Source organism: Mus caroli, chromosome 11 (genome assembly GCF_900094665.2).
Source record: "Mus caroli chromosome 11, CAROLI_EIJ_v1.1, whole genome shotgun sequence".
Classification (NCBI taxonomy): domain Eukaryota; kingdom Metazoa; phylum Chordata; class Mammalia; order Rodentia; family Muridae; genus Mus; species Mus caroli.
The window spans coordinates 95,354,084-95,372,868 of record NC_034580.1 but is presented as its reverse complement, the minus strand read 5'-3'; the positions used below and the strand labels follow the sequence as shown (position 1 = coordinate 95,372,868).

General features: G+C 44.3%; 1 protein-coding gene across 1 annotated transcript; it reads left to right on the top strand.

Annotated features, from left to right (window-relative positions):
* Positions 1-3,269: 3,269 nt before the first annotated feature.
* On the top strand, positions 3,270-13,398 carry Krt20 (keratin 20). Its single transcript, XM_021178188.1, has 8 exons — positions 3,270-3,731; positions 5,946-6,028; positions 8,828-8,984; positions 9,451-9,612; positions 9,800-9,925; positions 10,838-11,058; positions 11,741-11,778; positions 12,707-13,398. Exons 1-8 carry the CDS (start codon positions 3,321-3,323, stop codon positions 12,802-12,804), a joined length of 1,296 nt encoding a protein of 431 aa, XP_021033847.1. The 5' UTR covers positions 3,270-3,320; the 3' UTR covers positions 12,805-13,398.
* The last annotated feature ends 5,387 nt before the right edge of the window (positions 13,399-18,785 follow it).

Here is an 18,785-nt window from a genome sequence, read left to right as displayed (position 1 = left end):
GCTGGAATCTAGTATTTCTTTACAGACACAGTCACCAAACAGCCTGGAATAGCAAGGACTCTAAAATTGTACGTATATGTACGAGTAAGGGTCAATAGGCTCTTAATTCGGTCTCTGATATTATTTTTAAAAAAATTCCTGTGAAACAGTAGCTTAATATCCCGTAGTCACTTTATAAACTAGAACAACTTGCCAAAAGGTAAGTCTTGATGCCACACTGAGGACCCAGTGTCCTGTCCTAAGTGCTCCTGTGTGGAGAGAGAGAAGCTCCAATCCAAGTGCTTCTATTCAGGCAGATCAGCGGTGAATGGGATGGCAGAGCCTCAACACTATCGCCTTGTAGTATCGGATTTTAGTTCAAATTTAAAAATATCAAAAGTCTATAAATGTTATGCAACAAAGGGCAGGTTGATACATGAAGTTATTTCTTTAAACAACTAAAAATGGGGATTTTAAAGTCTGACTTAAATATAACTGAGTCAGATCACAAGTAAGAATTGATCTAAAGAAGAGAATACAAATTATAATGTTTGACAGCTGTGTTTATATCCCTTCCTACTACAAGGCTGGGCCTGCTGGCCTTTGGATATAGTGACAGGCGCCTGAGATAAATGATTTAGAGATGAGGTTTGCCCTAGGGTGTGGTTTCAGAGCTTCTACATAGAGGAAGTTGGAATCTAGCTGGTACCAATGATTTGGGCCTGCAGTGACATGGTACATCATCGGAAGAGTGTCTGGTATGGGTGCCATTCTCAGCCCGGCACAGCAGCCAGGAAGCAAAGCAAGAAAGAGCAGCATCCAAACATCCCCTTCAAAAGCACATTCCAGGGGACACACCCTCCTTCCACAACATCCCACCTTCTAAAAGTTCCACCATCTCCCAGTAGCACCTCAGACCAGGGACCAAGCCTTCAATGCAGGGGCCCTTGGAGGACACCTCAGACCCACACTTAGCACTAACTATGGATTCAAGTGGTGGTTTTAAACATCTTCAGTATATGCTAGCGTGTGAAACTCAGTGGAGACTCACCTCAAATTTTGGACAGTTTTAATGGTATAGTTTTCCAGTGGCTTTAATTAAACATCTTTCTCTTCTACCCAATTACTCAACACCAAAAACCATATTCATTTACACACACACACACACACATACACACACACGGTCTGCGTGTCTCTAAAAGCTTGCTAACTACAAATTTCAGCTGTGACATCTATTAACAAATTGGCGAAGATGAGCTGAGTTCCGTATGAATAGCAATGCTGTCCACAGACACCATACGGGGCCTAATGCAGGGTTAGCCTGTCAGTTTCTACTTCTGTATAGCTTTTCCTTTATCACTTATAGCTGAGATGAAATATAACACAACTTATTACTTAAAGGTATGTTATTTATAAGACAAATACAATAGGATCTTACTTTATTTTAGAAGAGAGTTATTTGGAAAAGAAACATAAGCAGATTGTGAATTTGTGAGTGTGTGTGTGCACGCACGCGCGCGTGTGTGTGTGTGTGTGTGTGTGTGTGTGTGTGTGTGTGTGTGTGCGCGCGCGTGCGTGCACACATTTTCAGTCAGAAGTCTGAATGAAAGGAGAGGTATGCAGAAGCTCTTTGCTCCACACTTAGGGAGAGCTTACCATCAGTCCCCGCTGGTGAGGTGGGGCCTGCGCGTGTGCCTGGAGGAAGTAGCAAAGTCTCCTTCATAGAAAGGGATCCGACCGCTAGAAGGAATGTTTCTACTCAAACAAATCGATAGACTGAGCGACCGGGGCACAGAGAAATTGCCCTCTTATATCAGCAGCTTCTGGGAAGTTAGATGTGAGTCTTGTAGCCACCTGCAACCTTCTTTCCATGCTCAGGGAACCACTTTGCTGTGAGCGTAGGAATCTACACAGTGAAACTGGGATCCATCAGGGGTCCTAAGAGGCAGCTCCTACAGCCAGGGTCAGGAAGGTAGAAGCAGAAAGAATTCCCTGGTTGTGTCTAGGTGGCCTCAGACAGAGGAAGCAGTATGCAATATATGCAATATGCCAGGTATTAAAAACAGGAGTTTCGCAGTAATTTAATGTTGTTATTTCTTTTTTAAAAAAAAGCATTAGATTTAGTACTAGCAACCATTAGATGCTAGTACTTAAAAATATTTGCAAGATTCTTATAACAAGTTTATTGTTTTTTAAAATAAGTTTCCTTCGATAACCTAGAAGTTCCTGGCAATTGCAGGCTGCTGGGAGCCAGGAAGAGGATCTATGACCTCTGACAGGCTGCTCACACCCCAGTCCAAGGCTGCACACCCACAAGCATACAGGTAGCACTAATTAGATCCAGTTGGTTATTTTTAAAAAGAAAAAGAAAAAAAGTATGAAGTTTGGGTGGGGTTGTGTTAGGGGCTTCGGAGGCAGCTGGAGAGGCGAGTGGGAGAGGAGTTTATCAAGGTACGTTACATGTGCATGGATGAAATTATCCAAAAATGCGATTTAAAATATCTTTTTTAAAAAAAACCTCCAAAATCAACTGACCCACCGCCCACCGATAATCCTTTACATATTCACCCGTATTCAGTTCTTAAACTCGGGGGGGGGGGGGTGCTACACTTTGGGACAGGGTCATGTTACACAACACTGGGCTAGACTGGAGCGCCTTACTTCAACCAGGCTGGCCTCAAACTAGTCCTGATCCCCCCACCTCTGCCTCCCAGGTGCTGGAATCACAGGTGCGCACCCACACACCCAGCTTCACCCAAGACATTTCAATAGACTGTAAACATAAATTCTAAACAAGGATAAACTTAAAAGTAAAAAATTTTTAAAAGAAGCATAAAACATTTTTTAAAATAAAATCATTTGAACAAGCTATTGTCTTTTCTCACCAGTGTGACTTATATTATGTTCCCACAGCTGTCTTGTTCGATGCCTAAATTATTCATATAGATTGTAAATATTCTTTATTTGTATACGGGGATGAAAAAAAACCTGTCAGGGCAGGTGCAAGACCTGAAAGGACATCCCCTCCTCGTCCTTTCTGTTATCTCTGTTTATTAAAAAGAAACCTCCACCACACACACACACACACACACACACACACACACACCAGGAAAGCCTTTAAGAAGTGCCTCTGGTAGCAATTTCTGGAATGGAATGAAACGTATTGCCGTACAAAAGAGGGGGAAGGGGAGACAGGAAGGTTGACTGTGTCATTCCTGAGGTGACACGGCAGCAGAGGAGGAGTCTCTTGAACTCTATAAAAGGTCAGCTCCACAGCAGCCCGAGACAGACAGGCTGTGCTCCAAGTCCAGGCTACAGGTGTTTGCCTCCCTACATCCCAGATGGATTTCAGTCGTCAAAGTTTTCACCGAAGTCTGAGTTCCTCCTCACAAGGTCCAGCAGTCAGCATGAGTGGCTCGCTGTATAGAAAGGGGAGCGTGCAGCGCCTGGGGGCTGCACCCAGCGTCTATGGTGGGGCTGGAGGCCATGGCACTCGCATCTCTGTCTCCAAAGCTGTAACGAGCTACGGGTGCGATTTCTCCAACGGATCGGACCTGTTTGTGGGCAATGGGAAACTGGCAATGCAGAACCTCAACGACAGATTGGCAAACTACCTAGAAAAAGTGCGCTCCCTGGAGCAATCCAATTCCAGACTTGAAGCCCAGATCAAGCAGTGGTACGAAACCAACGCGCCGAGCACCGTCCGAGACTATAGCTCCTACTACGCACAGATCAAAGACCTGCAAAATCAGGTGAGCCATGAAGCCTGTAATTTTTACCTCACTGTTTAGTTGCCTAATGGGTTGAGAGATGTATGCTAGGTGAATTCGAACACATGAAGCAGATTAGGTTGAAATGTATAACTGAAAAAATGTATTTTATCATGAGGTATCTGTAAACAGGATGAGTTTAACTCACGTTTTTTCTAAAACTTCAACTAATTACATATAAAATATGATCATTTTATCATCCAAAATTTCAGTCTAAATCTTTGTTATGGCTTACAATATAAGGTCTTCATTGTGGATAATCTTATTTTTCAAAGACCTCCAAGGGTTTCTATATGAGTTTGCCAGTAGTCTTTACTTAACTTTGAAGACTCAAGTCGATTTAAAGAGATTTTTCATCTTTCATTATATGAATGTTATAACAAATATATTAACCTACTATGGGTAAAAATAACAAAAGGGTTCAGGGTGGATACAGATTACAGATATTAATGATATCTATACTGATTGATAAATAGTTGTGTGATAGGTGATGGATGGATGGATGGATGGATGGATGGACTGGTCTTTGATACAAGATCTGTGTATCCCAGGCTAGTCTGGACCTCACCATCCTCCTGCCTCCACTGCCTCAGCACTGGGGTTAAAGAACTGTGCCACCATACACAGTTCTGATACCTGGATTTTTTAATGTCTTATTTAATTATCTCCTCACTATCACCAAGCATTTTATAATGCACCTCTGTGACAATAAAATGTTCTATTGCCCCCCAATTCAAGTTTATTACAGTCATATCACAATCTGCTCCTGTGTCATCCATGATAGGTGGAGTTCCCCTTTCTATAAAGCCAATGGAGTAAAAGTGGGAGACTTCGCTCCTGACTGAGGATCTCAAGCATCAGCACACACCATTTGCCCAGCCCCGGGGTTCTTATCTCATCAGGAAAAGCCTCCCCTTTGGTTTTGTTTATATCTCGAAATGATTGCAAAGGCCTTTAGAGCAAAGACCTTTGCCTTAACCACAGGCCTCTTCTCTTGAGTTGTGCTTGTCTTACAGGCATCAGTGCAGCTTAATTCAGACTTCACACAAACTATCAGCCCATGAAGCTGTGGTGCTTACATTGCCCTTCTCATCAACAGGACGGTCCTGCAGGCTTTTTGATACAACACAAAATTCAAATTAAGCACTTCTCTCATGGTTGACGCTTCTGAATTGACTTGGGGATTACCCATAGTACTTAGGCATAGCCATTAGTGTCCAGTGGTTTGAGACCTATCGAGGGACCTCTCTCCAGGAACAGCTACTGAAAGGGATTTGTCGCTCTAATATCTTCTAGAGGTAGACTTCTAATCTACTTCTTAAAGAATACAGTGTTTGCCTTGAAACATGAGAACCTGAGTTCAGTCCCCAGGTTAAAAAGCAAAGCTAGAGAATGACAGTGTGTGCTTGTACTCCCAGCATTGGGAAAACAAGCCGATCCCTGGGACTTGCTGGTCAGCCAGCCTGGCCAACTTGGTGAGTTCCAAGACAATGAGAGACCCTGCCATATACATGCACACACACACACACACACACACACACACACAAAGGTAGCACTTAAGGAATGGCGTGTAAGATTATCCTCTGACCTCCACATATGTACACCTGTGCATATGAACATGTACACACAGAGAGATGCACACGGATCCAGGATGTATCCATCCTCTGTCCTGTGCCTAACTCCTACAGATAGCAAGTTCTCATTCAGCCACTACCTCATAGACACTGGCTGGGTACCCAGCAACACATATAGCGGATGATGACAGCAAAGAAAGTGCTTTAAGTGGAAACAGGCACAGACCACAGAAACCATCACTCAGAGAGGTAGATGCAGGGATGCTGTGCAGGGCAACAGCCACAGGGGTGCATTCACTGCTATAACTGGAAGATGTCATGGAGGGGCCTTGAAAGTGTTGTCTGAGCTGAGAGGTGAGGAAGCTGGAGCTCACCAAGTGAGAAGGGCTAACAGCAACGTTCCAGTGTGAGCAGCACCACAGACAAGGCGCTCACAGAGGCCCAGTGATGTGGGTGGCTTCAGCTCTCATTTTGTACAATCACAAAGGAACCAGGCCAAATCATGACATGAATATCTCTGTCACTGTTCTTCCATGGTCATTTGTGAAATGGGCATGATCTTACACTCCTGCCTGCCCAGAGGAAAATGTCATTCTTTCTTCCTTCCTCTCACATTTCCCAGGTTAAGGATGCTCAAATACAAAATGCCCAGTGCGTCCTGCGAATTGACAATGCTAAGCTGGCTGCAGAGGACTTCAGATTGAAGTAGGTTCTCTAAACCATGGTAAAAATATGTCTTGGGGTGTGTGTGTGTGTGTGTGTGTGTGTGTTTTGTTTGTATGCATTTGTATGTGTTGGTGTCTGTCTTAGTCAAGGTTTCTATTCCTGCACAAACATCATGACCAAGAAGCAAGTTGTGGAGGAAAGGGTTTATTCGGCTTACACTTCCATACTGCTGTTCATCACCAAAGGAAGTCAGGACTGGAACTCAAGCAGGTCAGGAAGCAGGAGCTGATGCAGAGGCCATGNTTCCATACTGCTGTTCATCACCAAAGGAAGTCAGGACTGGAACTCAAGCAGGTCAGGAAGCAGGAGCTGATGCAGAGGCCATGGAGGGATGTTCCTTACTGGCTTGCTTCCCCTGGCTTGCTCAGCCTGCTCTCTTATAGAACCCAAGACTACCAGCCCAGGGATGGTCCCACCCACAATGGGGCCTTTACCCTTGATCACTAATTGAGAAAATGCCTTACAGATGGATCTCATGGAGGCATTTCCTCAACTGAAGCTCCTTTTTCTGTGATAACACCAGCTGTGGCAAGTTGACACAAAACTAGCCAGTACAGTGTGTGTGTTGGTGTGTATGCATTTGTATGTGTTGGTATGTGTATGTGTGTGTGTGTTGGTGTGTATGCATTTGTATGTGTTGGTATGTGTATGTGTGTGTGTTGGTGTGTATGCATTTGTATGTGTTGGTGTGTGAGTGTGGCTATCTTGGTGTTTGTATATGTATGCATGTTGGGGGGATGTTGGGGTGTGTGTGTGTGTGTGTGTGTGTGTGTGTGTTTTGGTGGGGGATTGTTTGGGTTTCTCTGTTTGAGATAGGGCCTTGCTATGCAATCCAAGACAGCCCCAAAGTCAGCACCTCCCTGCCTCTGAGGACCTGGAATTACAGATGTCTGCTACAATACCCAGTACCATGATAAATTCTTCTGCAAAAAGAAATCCTTTTAGTGGGGTTATTTTCTCATTTATTTAGCATGTTTGTGTATTATCAGGGTGGGGAGAGAAAGGAAAGGAAGAAGGAGAAGATGGGAAAGAGAAAGAGAGAAACAGACAGAGACCAAGAGACAGAGAGACCGAGACAGGATGTCACCATATGCGTGTGGGGGTCAGGGGACACTTGGCAGCCAATAGTGCTTTCCATCTGTCACATGGTTTCCAGGGACAGAACTCCAGATGTCAGGTTTGCCAGCAAGTACCTTTGCCTGCCGAACCATCTCATTGGCCTTGAAAAAGAATTCAGCTTTTAGTAGTGTTGTATCATGCGTAGATGGGCATGTTATTGTGAGCTAAGAAACTTCTATTTCATTATTTCAGAATTGCAGAGCATAAGGCTGTTAGAAGCTCTGTGACCCTACCCAGCCCTTGCTCTCCTGGGACTCTTAAGATTTGTTTATCCACCATTGTTTCTGAACACCTTCCAGTAATTGCCCCTGTTCTGGTTGGTCATCTCCGGTCACTAGAATATTCTTTCTTAGTAATGTCGCTTCTGCTCTCTCACCCACTGAACCTCATTCTATCATTCAGAATAATAACAAAGCAACCCAGGGCTCCATTTCTTCACCAATGGCCTTCTGTGATGTGAGAGCCATCACAGAGTCTCCGCTGGGCGGGCATCCACAGAATCACTCCACAGAGCCATGGGGCTCCCCCATCACAGCCAGATTCCACCGCTGAATCCTGCACCTTCCAGTGTGCTAGAGTTTTATGGTCTCACCCAGCCAACCAAAGAACAGGAACCAACCTATGATTAACACACTTCAAATTGTCTTCACCTACTTGGACGCACGGACATGATCACATTCCCTCAGAGCTGATGAACAGCAGGGCTTCCTGGTCCCAGTCGGCAGGATGTGTCCACACTAACAACACCACAGTTTAGAAGAAGTGTTCTGATGCTAGAGGAGATTTTAAAAGATAGAAATAAAAAAAAATCAGATCTGAAGGTGAGGCAGTTAGATCCCTGAACCCCAGCTTCACCCTGTCAGCAGCTGTGTTGTCATTTGGTTTGCATTGGTGTATTTTAATTTGTGCCTTTGTCAGAAGGTTGTAGAGGGAAAGAAATGACTGAGATGACCCACACTGGGCACATCTCTACAAAATGATAAAGATAATTTCACCCTGTAAAATTCATATTTGGGTTCTTAGTTTCTGGACTGTTTCAGGGGGAAGGGTTTTTTTTTTTAATTTGGGTTTTTCTTTTCTTTTTGTTGCTGGTTTGATTTGGGCATTTAGCTCTGTTTCCTATTGTTTTTATAGCCCTGTGGTTCAAGCCATCTATACAAATACTCTACCACCCAGCTATACCCTTAGCCTCTGAGTTTAGAAACTTTTAAAAGTTACTGCAGAGGAACAGAAATTGTATATACATGTGCAGATGTGTATGTGTTTAATATGTGTATGAGCATTTTACCTGCATGTATGTCTGTACACCATGTGTGTGCCTGGTACCCCAAAAGACCAGATGACCAGAAGAAGGCATCAGATCCCCTGGAACAGGACTTACAGAGATGGATATGAACCAACATATGGATGCTGGAAATTGAACCAGAGTTGTCTGCAAGAGCAGCCAGTGCTCTTAAGGACAAAGTGATCTCTCCAGCCCCAGTGACAAGTTATATTACAGAGCAAATGATCTGGTTCCCAGATTCTTATTCATTTTTCACAAATATGTGAAGGAATTTGTTATAGAGCACATGAATTGTCTCTCTCACTATGTTAAATTATCTCTTCTACACTGACTTTAGAAGACCTGAGTATGTCTGCATCTTGATTCATTCCCAGGTTTGAGACTGAGAGGGGAATGCGTATAGCTGTGGAAGCTGATCTCCAAGGCCTGAGCAAAGTTTATGATGATCTGACCCTTCAAAAGACAGACTTGGAAATTCAGATTGAAGAACTGAACAAGGACCTGGCCCTCCTCAAAAAGGAACATCAAGAGGTAAGAAGTATGCAGGGATGGTATAGGATCAGACAGCTCTAATAATATAAGTGAGAGGAGGACAAACAGAAAGAAGAGGAAGAGGAGGTAGTGGCGGTGGTGGTGGTTATGGCGGTGTCACGGTGGTGATGATGGTGGTGGTGGTGGTCATGATGATGGTGGTGGTCATGATGGTGGTAGTAATAGTGATGGTGGTGGTGGTAGTAATGGTAGAGGAGCTAGTAGTGATGGTGACAGTGATAAAGGCACTATCAATCATGACAACAAGCCTAACTTCTTTCTGTGATGTTGCGCTTGGTTAAATAACTCCAAGCAGTGCCCGGACCACAGGAAGCCACCTTCTGATATCCTTTCATCTTTCTTCATCCCCAATGAAAGAAGTCATGAGATTACTTATGTCTCCTCTACCCAGCCTGATCTGAGAATGTATTTCAGACTAACCTCAGTGAGAACCTCACTCTTATAGGAAGTTGAGGTCCTTCGCCGGCAGCTGGGCAACAATGTCAACGTGGAGGTGGATGCTGCTCCAGGCCTGAACCTGGGAGAGATCATGAATGAGATGAGACAGAAATATGAAGTCCTGGCCCAGAAGAACCTGCAAGAGGCCAAAGAACAGTTCGAGAGACAGGTAATTCTAGCCTGGGGGAAGATGGGTAACATGGTTCCACGGAGAGGGACGATGTTTTCTCTCGTTTTCCATCCTTCTGTCTGTCTTCCTTTCTGTCCTTCTTTCCTCTCCTTCGCTTGCCTTCCTTCCTTTCTTCCTCTCTCTTGTGTCTCTCTTTGCTCATTTTTCTTACTTCTTGAAATTTTAGAGTCAAGCTCTGCAGCAACAAGTCACATTGAACACGGAGGAGCTGAAAGGATTCGAGGTTCAAGTCACGGAGCTGAGACGCACCTACCAGAACCTGGAGATAGAGTTGCAGTCCCACCTCAGCATGGTGAGCACCTCTGACCTCCATTGCTTGGTCGGGTCTGTTCTGGCAAGGGACCACGGTCAGGACTCTGCGAGCACACACACCTGTAGTAAATAACTTCTCCCCTTGCAGAGCCGACAGGGAAACAGGTCCAACGGCTAACAATAACTACAGCACAGAAAGAAGCCGCGGCAAGGGCAATGAGCTATACAGGGCAGAGGAACAAGATCTTGAAGATTCCACAGGGCAGATCACATTTGTCCTGGATCTTAAATCAAAGATGAGCTTTAAGTTTGAGAAAAGGAGTAGAGACATCACAGGCTAAGCAAATCCATCGGGCCACAGCAAGTTAGGTTGGCAACACTCTGGAGATGACTCTTTAAAAAAAAAACCACAACTGGAGATGTCCACTTTAGGGGTCAGGCTAAAGGGACAGACCAGTCTGAGTCATATCACTGTGGTGAAAAGAAGAGAGAAAAGTCTAAGCTGTGGGGCAACTCTTAAAGTTGAATCTCAGGAGAAAAAAAAAGACTGTCAGTATTGCCTGCATGTCAAAGAGTTACATGATCAAGTCTGGTCCCAATGGGATGAGAGATCTAGTCCTCCATTGACACCATGAATCACATGGCCAGGCCTGCTAAAGGCATGGCAGATGCAGCCTCCTCCCAGGCAAGGAAGTATACATTGATGCCATAGCACAGTGCATCACACTGAGGGAACAATAGGCACAAAGCTCTAGCAACACAAAGCAAAAATCCAAGAGATGGTGGTTGTAGCTGGCTGGCTGAGGCTTCCTAGACAGAACAAATGAAAGAGCTAGAAAAAACAGGTAGTGCTCAAAGGCGGCAAAAAATTCTTCCCCAAAAAGATACAAGAACTGTGCTGCCTGCTTCAAGTCAACAAATAAGAATCACCCTCTTTGTCTCGCATGCTTAGAAAGAGTCTCTGGAGCGCAGCCTGGAGGACGTCAAGGCTCGTTATGCCAGCCAGTTGGCAGCCATCCAGGACATGCTGAGCTCCCTGGAGGCCCAGCTGATGCAGATTAGGAGTGACACAGAACGCCAGAACCAAGAACACAACATCCTTCTTGACATAAAGACCCGGCTTGAGCAGGAGATCGCCACCTACCGCCGCCTTCTGGAAGGAGAAGATATAAAGTAAGGCTCTGAGCATCACGGAATGTGTGTCCCTGTCTGTTTACGATTCTCCTTCACAATCTTTGCCAAGGCATTCCCCCAGCACAACAGCAATGTTACACACAGGACAATGAGACAAAAATACACCAAACAGTGTAAAGCATCCCAAATATCAATAGCCTTTGAACGAGGTCTGGGGCAGGACTGAGTCAGAAGACGGTTCTCCAAACGATACCGATCACGTTTGTATTAATTCTTGTGTTATATGTATAACTAGGAGCAAACTAACCTTCTGGAAATTTCCACTGACTGCTCATGAATTAAGCCACAGGCCACAGAGGCCCACAGGAGCCAGTCTGTAAGTGGGCAGACTTGGAGCAGCAGCTGCCTTCACATATAACACTGTCCTGCCCCCAACCCTCCCCCCCCCCAAAAAAAAAAACCCAACAGACTTGAACTTCTATCCTAATTTTAGTTCTCACTAGACAAATTTCCAGTGAATGATAAGCAGGCTGGTGTTTTCCAAGCCAAAAAGCAGAACACTCCAGTATGAGATAAGCACAGTCGAAGGACCAGAAAGAGGAAAATAACATTTAACCACACATCAACCCAGACATTGGAAAACAAAGGGACAAGGAGGGAAGCGCCCCAGCTTTGACCTGGCAATAATGCTGTCTTTCTTTCTGTTCCTTTCACAACCCAGAACTACAGAATACCAGCTGAGCACTTTGGAAATGAAGGGTAAGTGTTCTGCGCTTGGGCACATGTCCTGTAGTGCGGGAATCTCCGCAGCTCCCTGGCAACTGTCTGTCACTGGGGGCAGTAAAAGGTGGAGGTCCTCAAAAGCACAATTGGGAGAACCAAGTTTCCAAGATTCCATATATTTGTTTAGGGTGTGTGAATGTAACAGAGAGAGACAGAGAGAGAGAGAGAGAGAGAGAGAGAGAGAGAGAGAGAGAGAGAGAGAGAGGCACACAGAGAGACAGAAAGACAGACAGAGACAGGCAGACAGAGACAGTGACAGTGAGAGACAGTGAGAGAGACAGAGACAGACACACAGACACACACAGACAGTGAGAGAGACAGAGAGAGAGACAGACAGTGAGATAGACAGAGACAGGAAAGAAGAGAGAGAAGACAGGAAGAGGAGAGAGAGAGAGAATGTCCATGCCACATGTACATATAGAAGTCAGAGGACAACTTCATGCACACCATCATATCTAGGTTGCTTTAAAAAAAAAAAAAAAAAACATAGGTTTCTGGCACCAAACTCAGGTCCCCACACTTGTTTAGCAAGTGCTTCTTTATTGGCTGAGTGATCTCAGCAGCCCCAAGACATCAGGATTCTCAAAAGCTTGGACATGATGCACAGAATGCATCCAAGTGAGGATTTTGGCACACCCCTACGACAAGGGGACTTTCTTAGCCCATGCTATTGCTAGAACAGCCTCAGGTCCTGGGGTTAAAATGTACAACTAAAATGTGAATTTCGTGTTTACTCAAGATTGTCTATTTCTATCTGAGGTGAGAAGGTGAAGGCTTTATAAATTTGGGGAGAGTGATATACATTGTTCTGAGCTTTTTTTTTTATAAATTTGTATAAGAAAAAGTTGAGTGGTTTAACAGGGTGGCCGTGGGCCTGAACCAACCTCTGATGTCTGACACACAGATATCAAGAAAACCAGGAAGATTAAGACCGTCGTGGAGGAAGTGGTAGATGGCAAGGTCGTGTCCTCTGAAGTCAAGGAGATAGAAGAGAGTGTCTAACCAGCTGTCAAAGGGAGGCTGCTCCAGTGGCCGCCTGGAGACAACATCAACACTGTGTAGTGGCTTTAAAGTGTGGGGGGGAGTCTATTTATCAAACTGTGTAATTAAATATAAATGTTTCACTCCGGGGAGCTGTAAAGGGCAAGATTAAACCCAGCACAATCGTCCTCATTGCAAGGCACATCCATCACAGACCAGTTCAGGTAGAGTAAAGCATTGGAGGAGTTCAAGCAAAGAGCAAATAAACCTCTCTTCTTTGGGGTCTTGTTTTTCTTGTTTCTGAATTGCTAAAAAGTCCCCTGTTAGTGGACATGGGTTCTCCAGGGAGGCAACTTCCCAGTTAATCTCATTGTCTCCTTGCTGCCTTTAAACCTTTCCTGATGTCTCCCGCTGCCTCTCAAAACTCAACTTAGTCTTTGAATAATTTAAAACAAACTCCAATCACAAATGCTGAGGAGAATAAGAACACGGCACAAGGTGATTGACATGGGGTTCAGTTAAGAGCAAACCTAGCCTGGACGTGGAATGTGACTTCTTCTCATAATAAAGTGCTTAACCATTAAAGGTGGCTTTATTTGGTGAATCTGGAGTATACAATATCTCTCATGGTCTTTCAGAAACAGCTTTAGTGAGACACAGCTACAAACTGCGAAATCCACCTTTGTAACATGTGCATCTTAGTGGTCCCCTGTACATCCATGGGTTGTGAAATGATTACCACTAATCCTAGAACATGTCCACCACCCCCAAAGACAGAACCCATACCCATTGGCACTCATTCCCAGTGGACAAGGATGTCTGACACCAACCTTGGTCCTCACATGCATGCACACACAAGTGCACTTGCAACATACATGTATATGCACCCACACACATGTGTCCATGCACCACACACACATGCACTTGCACACACATGTATATTCACCCCTCACACACACACACATTCACATGCACCCACACACATATTGCCACACAAATGCAAACGTGCATTCATATACATGAAAATGGAAACTAAAGCCATGAGTGGATAACACATACTGCATTCTCACCTCTTTTGCATTTGAGTGAAAAATAACTATTTCGCATGCTAATGGGAAATTTTAATTTGCCCCGTATCATTGGTTTCCTTCATAATAGATTAACATTAAGACTTAACATTACCATAGGATGATGACTTTAGATTTGACCCTTATATGGAAGAGGGCCAGCTGGCTCATTTAAAACCATCTAACATTTCCTGAACACTCACTGTGAGCTAACCAGTGGTAAGCACTCATAGAGTCTCGTTTCAGCCTCACAGTGATGGTATGAGATGGAAACTATCCAGTAGACTCACTGAATCTGTCCGTAGGCGATAACTAACATTTTCATACGATTGAACTTTATGAGATCATCTGTCCCTTACCTACACGTGTTATGCAGAAAGATGTGCAATAAATGGATTCCCAGAATCACAGTTGGCAATCACAAATTCCAGAGTGGTCTGAAACTTTGACAGGCAAATACCAAAGACTACAAATCTAACTCTCCCCGCCCAACAAAAGAAAGAAAGAAAGAAAGAAAGAAAGAAAGAAAGAGAGAGAGAGAGAGAGAGAGAGAGAGAGAGAGAGAGAGAGAGAGAGAAAGGAAGGAANGGAAGGAAGGAAGGAAGGAAGGAAGGAAGGAAGGAAGGAAGGAAGGAAGGAAGGAAAGAAGGAAGGAGCAAAGCTCCGGCCTTCCCCTTCCCAGTGTGCCAACATGTTTGTTTAACAGGTAGACCTGAGAATCTTCACTCTGTTTCATATCAGAAAATGGAGAGGTGGGGTTTTTTCCCCATTCTCTTGCTTTTTGGTCTTATCTCTGATTTTTTTTTACCCCAAATAATTTTTCTTTCAAAGAAAATAAAGGGAGACTACACATGCATGTGGGAAGGATGGTAGGTCCCTCTTCCCAGTTCTGTCAGTAATTTCTATGCAAGAGAGAAGTGCTCATCTCTGTGTGTGTTTGTACTGTGTGTGCAGGCTTAGAACAGAGCAGCCTGGTCCTGTGTCTGATGGGCACACAAACCCAGCCAAAGCTGGTCGTTCTGAAACATAGGATGGCACAGTATCAGACATCAGAATTAACATCTTCATGACACTGACACCCATTGCAGACCCTCTGCCCTCCCTCTTACTTGACGTGTCAGTCTCAGGTCTCTAGTTACACCCTCAAATAACAGCTCTAGCATTCACACGGAGAGGTGATTTTCCCTGTACCAGCCTCCTTGTGAACATTTGTGTTCTCTCCTATGAACTCACTAAAAAGTCCCTACACCAGGGTACTCTCTCATTTATGCCTCCCCCACCACACTACACCTCCAGAACCACCCCCCCCACCCCTTGTTTTTCATAATGACTGAGCTCTGGGGTCCAACACTCAGCCCCATTCACACCTTTTTGGGAGTCGGTGCTCATCCCTAGCCCAGGAGCCCAAAATAAAACACAAGCAACCACATAATCTTCACTCCTGGGTTTTAAAATGTAATCCCCTGCAAGAGATGTTACCATGAAAATGACCAGTGAACTGCAGAAAGTGGTGAGCCTAATTTGCAGGATGTGAATTCGGGTGTGAACAGCACAGTCAGAGCTCAGGGAACTAACTGTGACCAAAACACCATGAAGACCATGCTTAATAATATCTAAAGATTATAAACAGCACATTATTTTCCCCATGTTGAATATTCCATAAGTTATATTCCATTAATTATTTAAAAGTGAAAGCCATGTGAGATATATATTATATATATGACATATCATATATATAATATTTAAAACACTCATCAGACTCGTTTTTGCAGTGCTAAGGACCCAATCTATGGTCTTATGCATGCTAGGCAGGTGCTGTACACCTACCTAATCAAAAAGACTTAATATTCTCTCTATCTCTCCCTCTGTCCCTCCCTCTGTGTGTGTGTGTGTGTGTATGTGTGTGTGTGTATCTGTCTGTCTGTCTTCCTGTCCCTTCCACTCCATGTCTCTCAATCTCCTATGTATCCCAGGCTGACTTCCAACTTAATGATCCTCCTGCCTCAGCTCCTCAAGTGATCTTAATAGGAACACTGGCCACCATACCCAGCAGTACCTTAATTCTTGTTAGCAATTCACGCTAACCCTTGTCCTCTCTCTCTGTGCCTCAACTTATGCAATCACAAACAAGTCCAGAATTGTTCTTGCTTGAAACATCTCCGCCTTTTAAACCACTTTCATGGCTGTCAAATAAAATTATGTTCACCTCTAAAACCTCAATGGCAGGAGGCAATGACTAGCACCAGCCTTCCTCCAACCGACTAAGCTGACAGGCCACAGCGAGCAGGGGGCAGGGTGGAGGGAGCAGGCAATGAACACAGCATCCGGCCTTTCCAACTAGTCATTGAAAAAGATGTCTCTTTCCAGCTTCCAAGTTATCCCCTTATACATGAGTTCAGAATAAGACTTAATCAAGCATTCCAGAGAGTTGGGGCATGATGATTTTGAAGTGCATTTTCAGTGACACATTTAAGCAAATTACAAATAAATTCTTTCAAGCAAAACAACTCTGGGTATAAAATGAAGGTTTTTAGTCAAAGAATAGGCTGGGACTCAGGGTAAAGCATCAGTTAGACACCTCTACTTTAGAAGCCTACAGTTCAGGAGCATACCCATGTAGAAACATAAATGCCTATTATAAAAGCCTAATGCAGGCTATGAAGCAAATTTACTTAAAATATACAGCCAGGCAGTGTTGGCACATGCCTTTCGTCCTAGCCCTTGGAAGGTAAAGGCAGACAGATCTCAGAGAGCTCAGGACCAGCCTGATCTACAGAGTGAATTCCAGGACAGCCAAGGCTACACAGTGAAGCCCAGTCAAAAAAATTAAAATTAAATTAAATATACATAAATATATACATATAAGCATTAAGGATGTAAAGCATGCATTTCAGGACAAAATTGACTCCGAGTTCAAAAATACATGCTATTCACATGACGTTATTAGCTGCTTGTAACTGCTAAGTGGACGTTGTGTTTGGGGTACATCCCTTTTGACGCTGTAGCAACAGCCCCTATTTGTTTCTATGGTGGTAAAATGGAGCCACTCTGCCTTGCGAGAGTGTTGTTTGTGAGTCACAGGAAACAACCACAATGTCACTCACTTATGCTTTGTCATATGTCTGGAGATGAGGCCAGAGGACAAAACCCAAACTAAAGACACATCTGCCTAAGCATTGGCAGTGTCATTTTTCATAGGCCACAGAAAATCATTTTGTGGTCTTGGGCTGTGCCCCGAGAAGTTCCAGGAAGGACAGAGTCAGAGTTTCTGGTTGGTGTCACAGTTAAGGAGGTCACAGTCACCTGGTGTCCTTTGTATTTCGCCGAGAGAAGCATCGGGGTTGCGCTGTCTGTAGACTATACTAAAGAGCTGATTTCTCTCTCTGCCTTAAATAAGTCAATGTCCTGACTCTGAGATGGTTCTGTTGTAAAAGGCGATACAAGCACCATCATAGGAGCTCTCTGAAACACAAGGTCTGCGACTCGCTTGATCCAGTGTCTGGATGACAGCAGGAACATGGGAACTGACGACAGTTCAAACAAGGACAAGCTCAGCCCATAGATTAGAGGAACCCTTAGTGGAGCCTCCATCTGAAACTGCGGGTCTTGGCATCTCAGTTCACAACTTCCCATGCTCCCTACAAATGAGGCAAGTGGATTGCAGACTGTGTCGTCAAACCTTGTCTGCCTGAGATTGCTGGTGCTTCCCAGGTTTACAGTATAAATGTATCATTTCTGCAAACCTCTTGCTTTGAAGCCCCGCTCTTTCTTTGTGGCTGTGTATGGGTTGGGAGGAGAATGTGTCCCTTGCACATGTTCCTTATTTAACAAGGTTAAGGGGGTTGTCAGTCGCTGTCACTCCGGGTTCTGTATTCCTCACCCTGGGAAAGTGATTTGAAAAGCTGTCAGTCTGTTCGATCCTGGGTTTTCTTTCCCTCCTTCTTTCTTCCTTTTTTTAGATTATTTTACGCGAGTACACTGTAGCTGTCTTCAGACACACACCAGAAGAAGGCATCGGACCCCATTACAGATGGTTGTGAGCCACCATGTAGTTGCTGGGAATTGAACTCAGGACCTCTGGAAGAGCAGTCAGTGCCATCTCTCCAGCCCCTGTCCTGGGTATTTCTTATGGAGGCCTGCCATGAAGCTCAGGTGTGACCTTCTGCATGTGCTCCCGAGTCCCCAATAGGCAGCTCTCACTCTGGCTTGGTACGACTCCAGATTTCCCCTCTGGGGAGGCTGAATAAGGGCCAACACTACCTGGATTAGGTGAGTGTTGCTCGTGCTGAATGAGGAAGAATCCACTCTCTATCACTGTAAAGCAAGTGCTGACCTTGAGATCAACTCTCATGGCATAAAGGTCACAGAAAGAAGCATTCTCTGGGACCAGGGCGCCCAGGAAATATGGAGCTACTATTAAAGGCTCAGCTGTGGGAACCTGTGCATCAGAGCCATCTGGGCATGTGCAAACGCTCTCATTAGGATGACAGTAACACCTCGACCCTCTATATACTACACTGGGGTCTGTTAACACTCAATGTATCATGCTGCTTGTCTCGATGTCAATGCTTTCCTAAGTCTCTAATACACATTTGTGACCCAGCAGTTTAGCTTATCAAGAGAAAAATCAGCCTGATAAGAATCTTGAATGCTGACTTTGTAAGACCCTGAACAAAATGAACCAGACATGGATGATGACCAGGTGGTGGTTAGTTACGTAATCTTAATTAAATAATAAAACCAATTATGTTCAAAATATAAAAAACAGTCATCTACACCTATGAATTTTAGAACAGTTCTCATATTCTCTATATACATAGAGACCTATTTTCTTTTTTTTTAATATTTTTATTACGTATTTTCCTCATTTACATTTCCAATGCTATCCCAAAAGTCCCCCATACCCTCCCCCCCACTCCCCCACCCACCCACTCC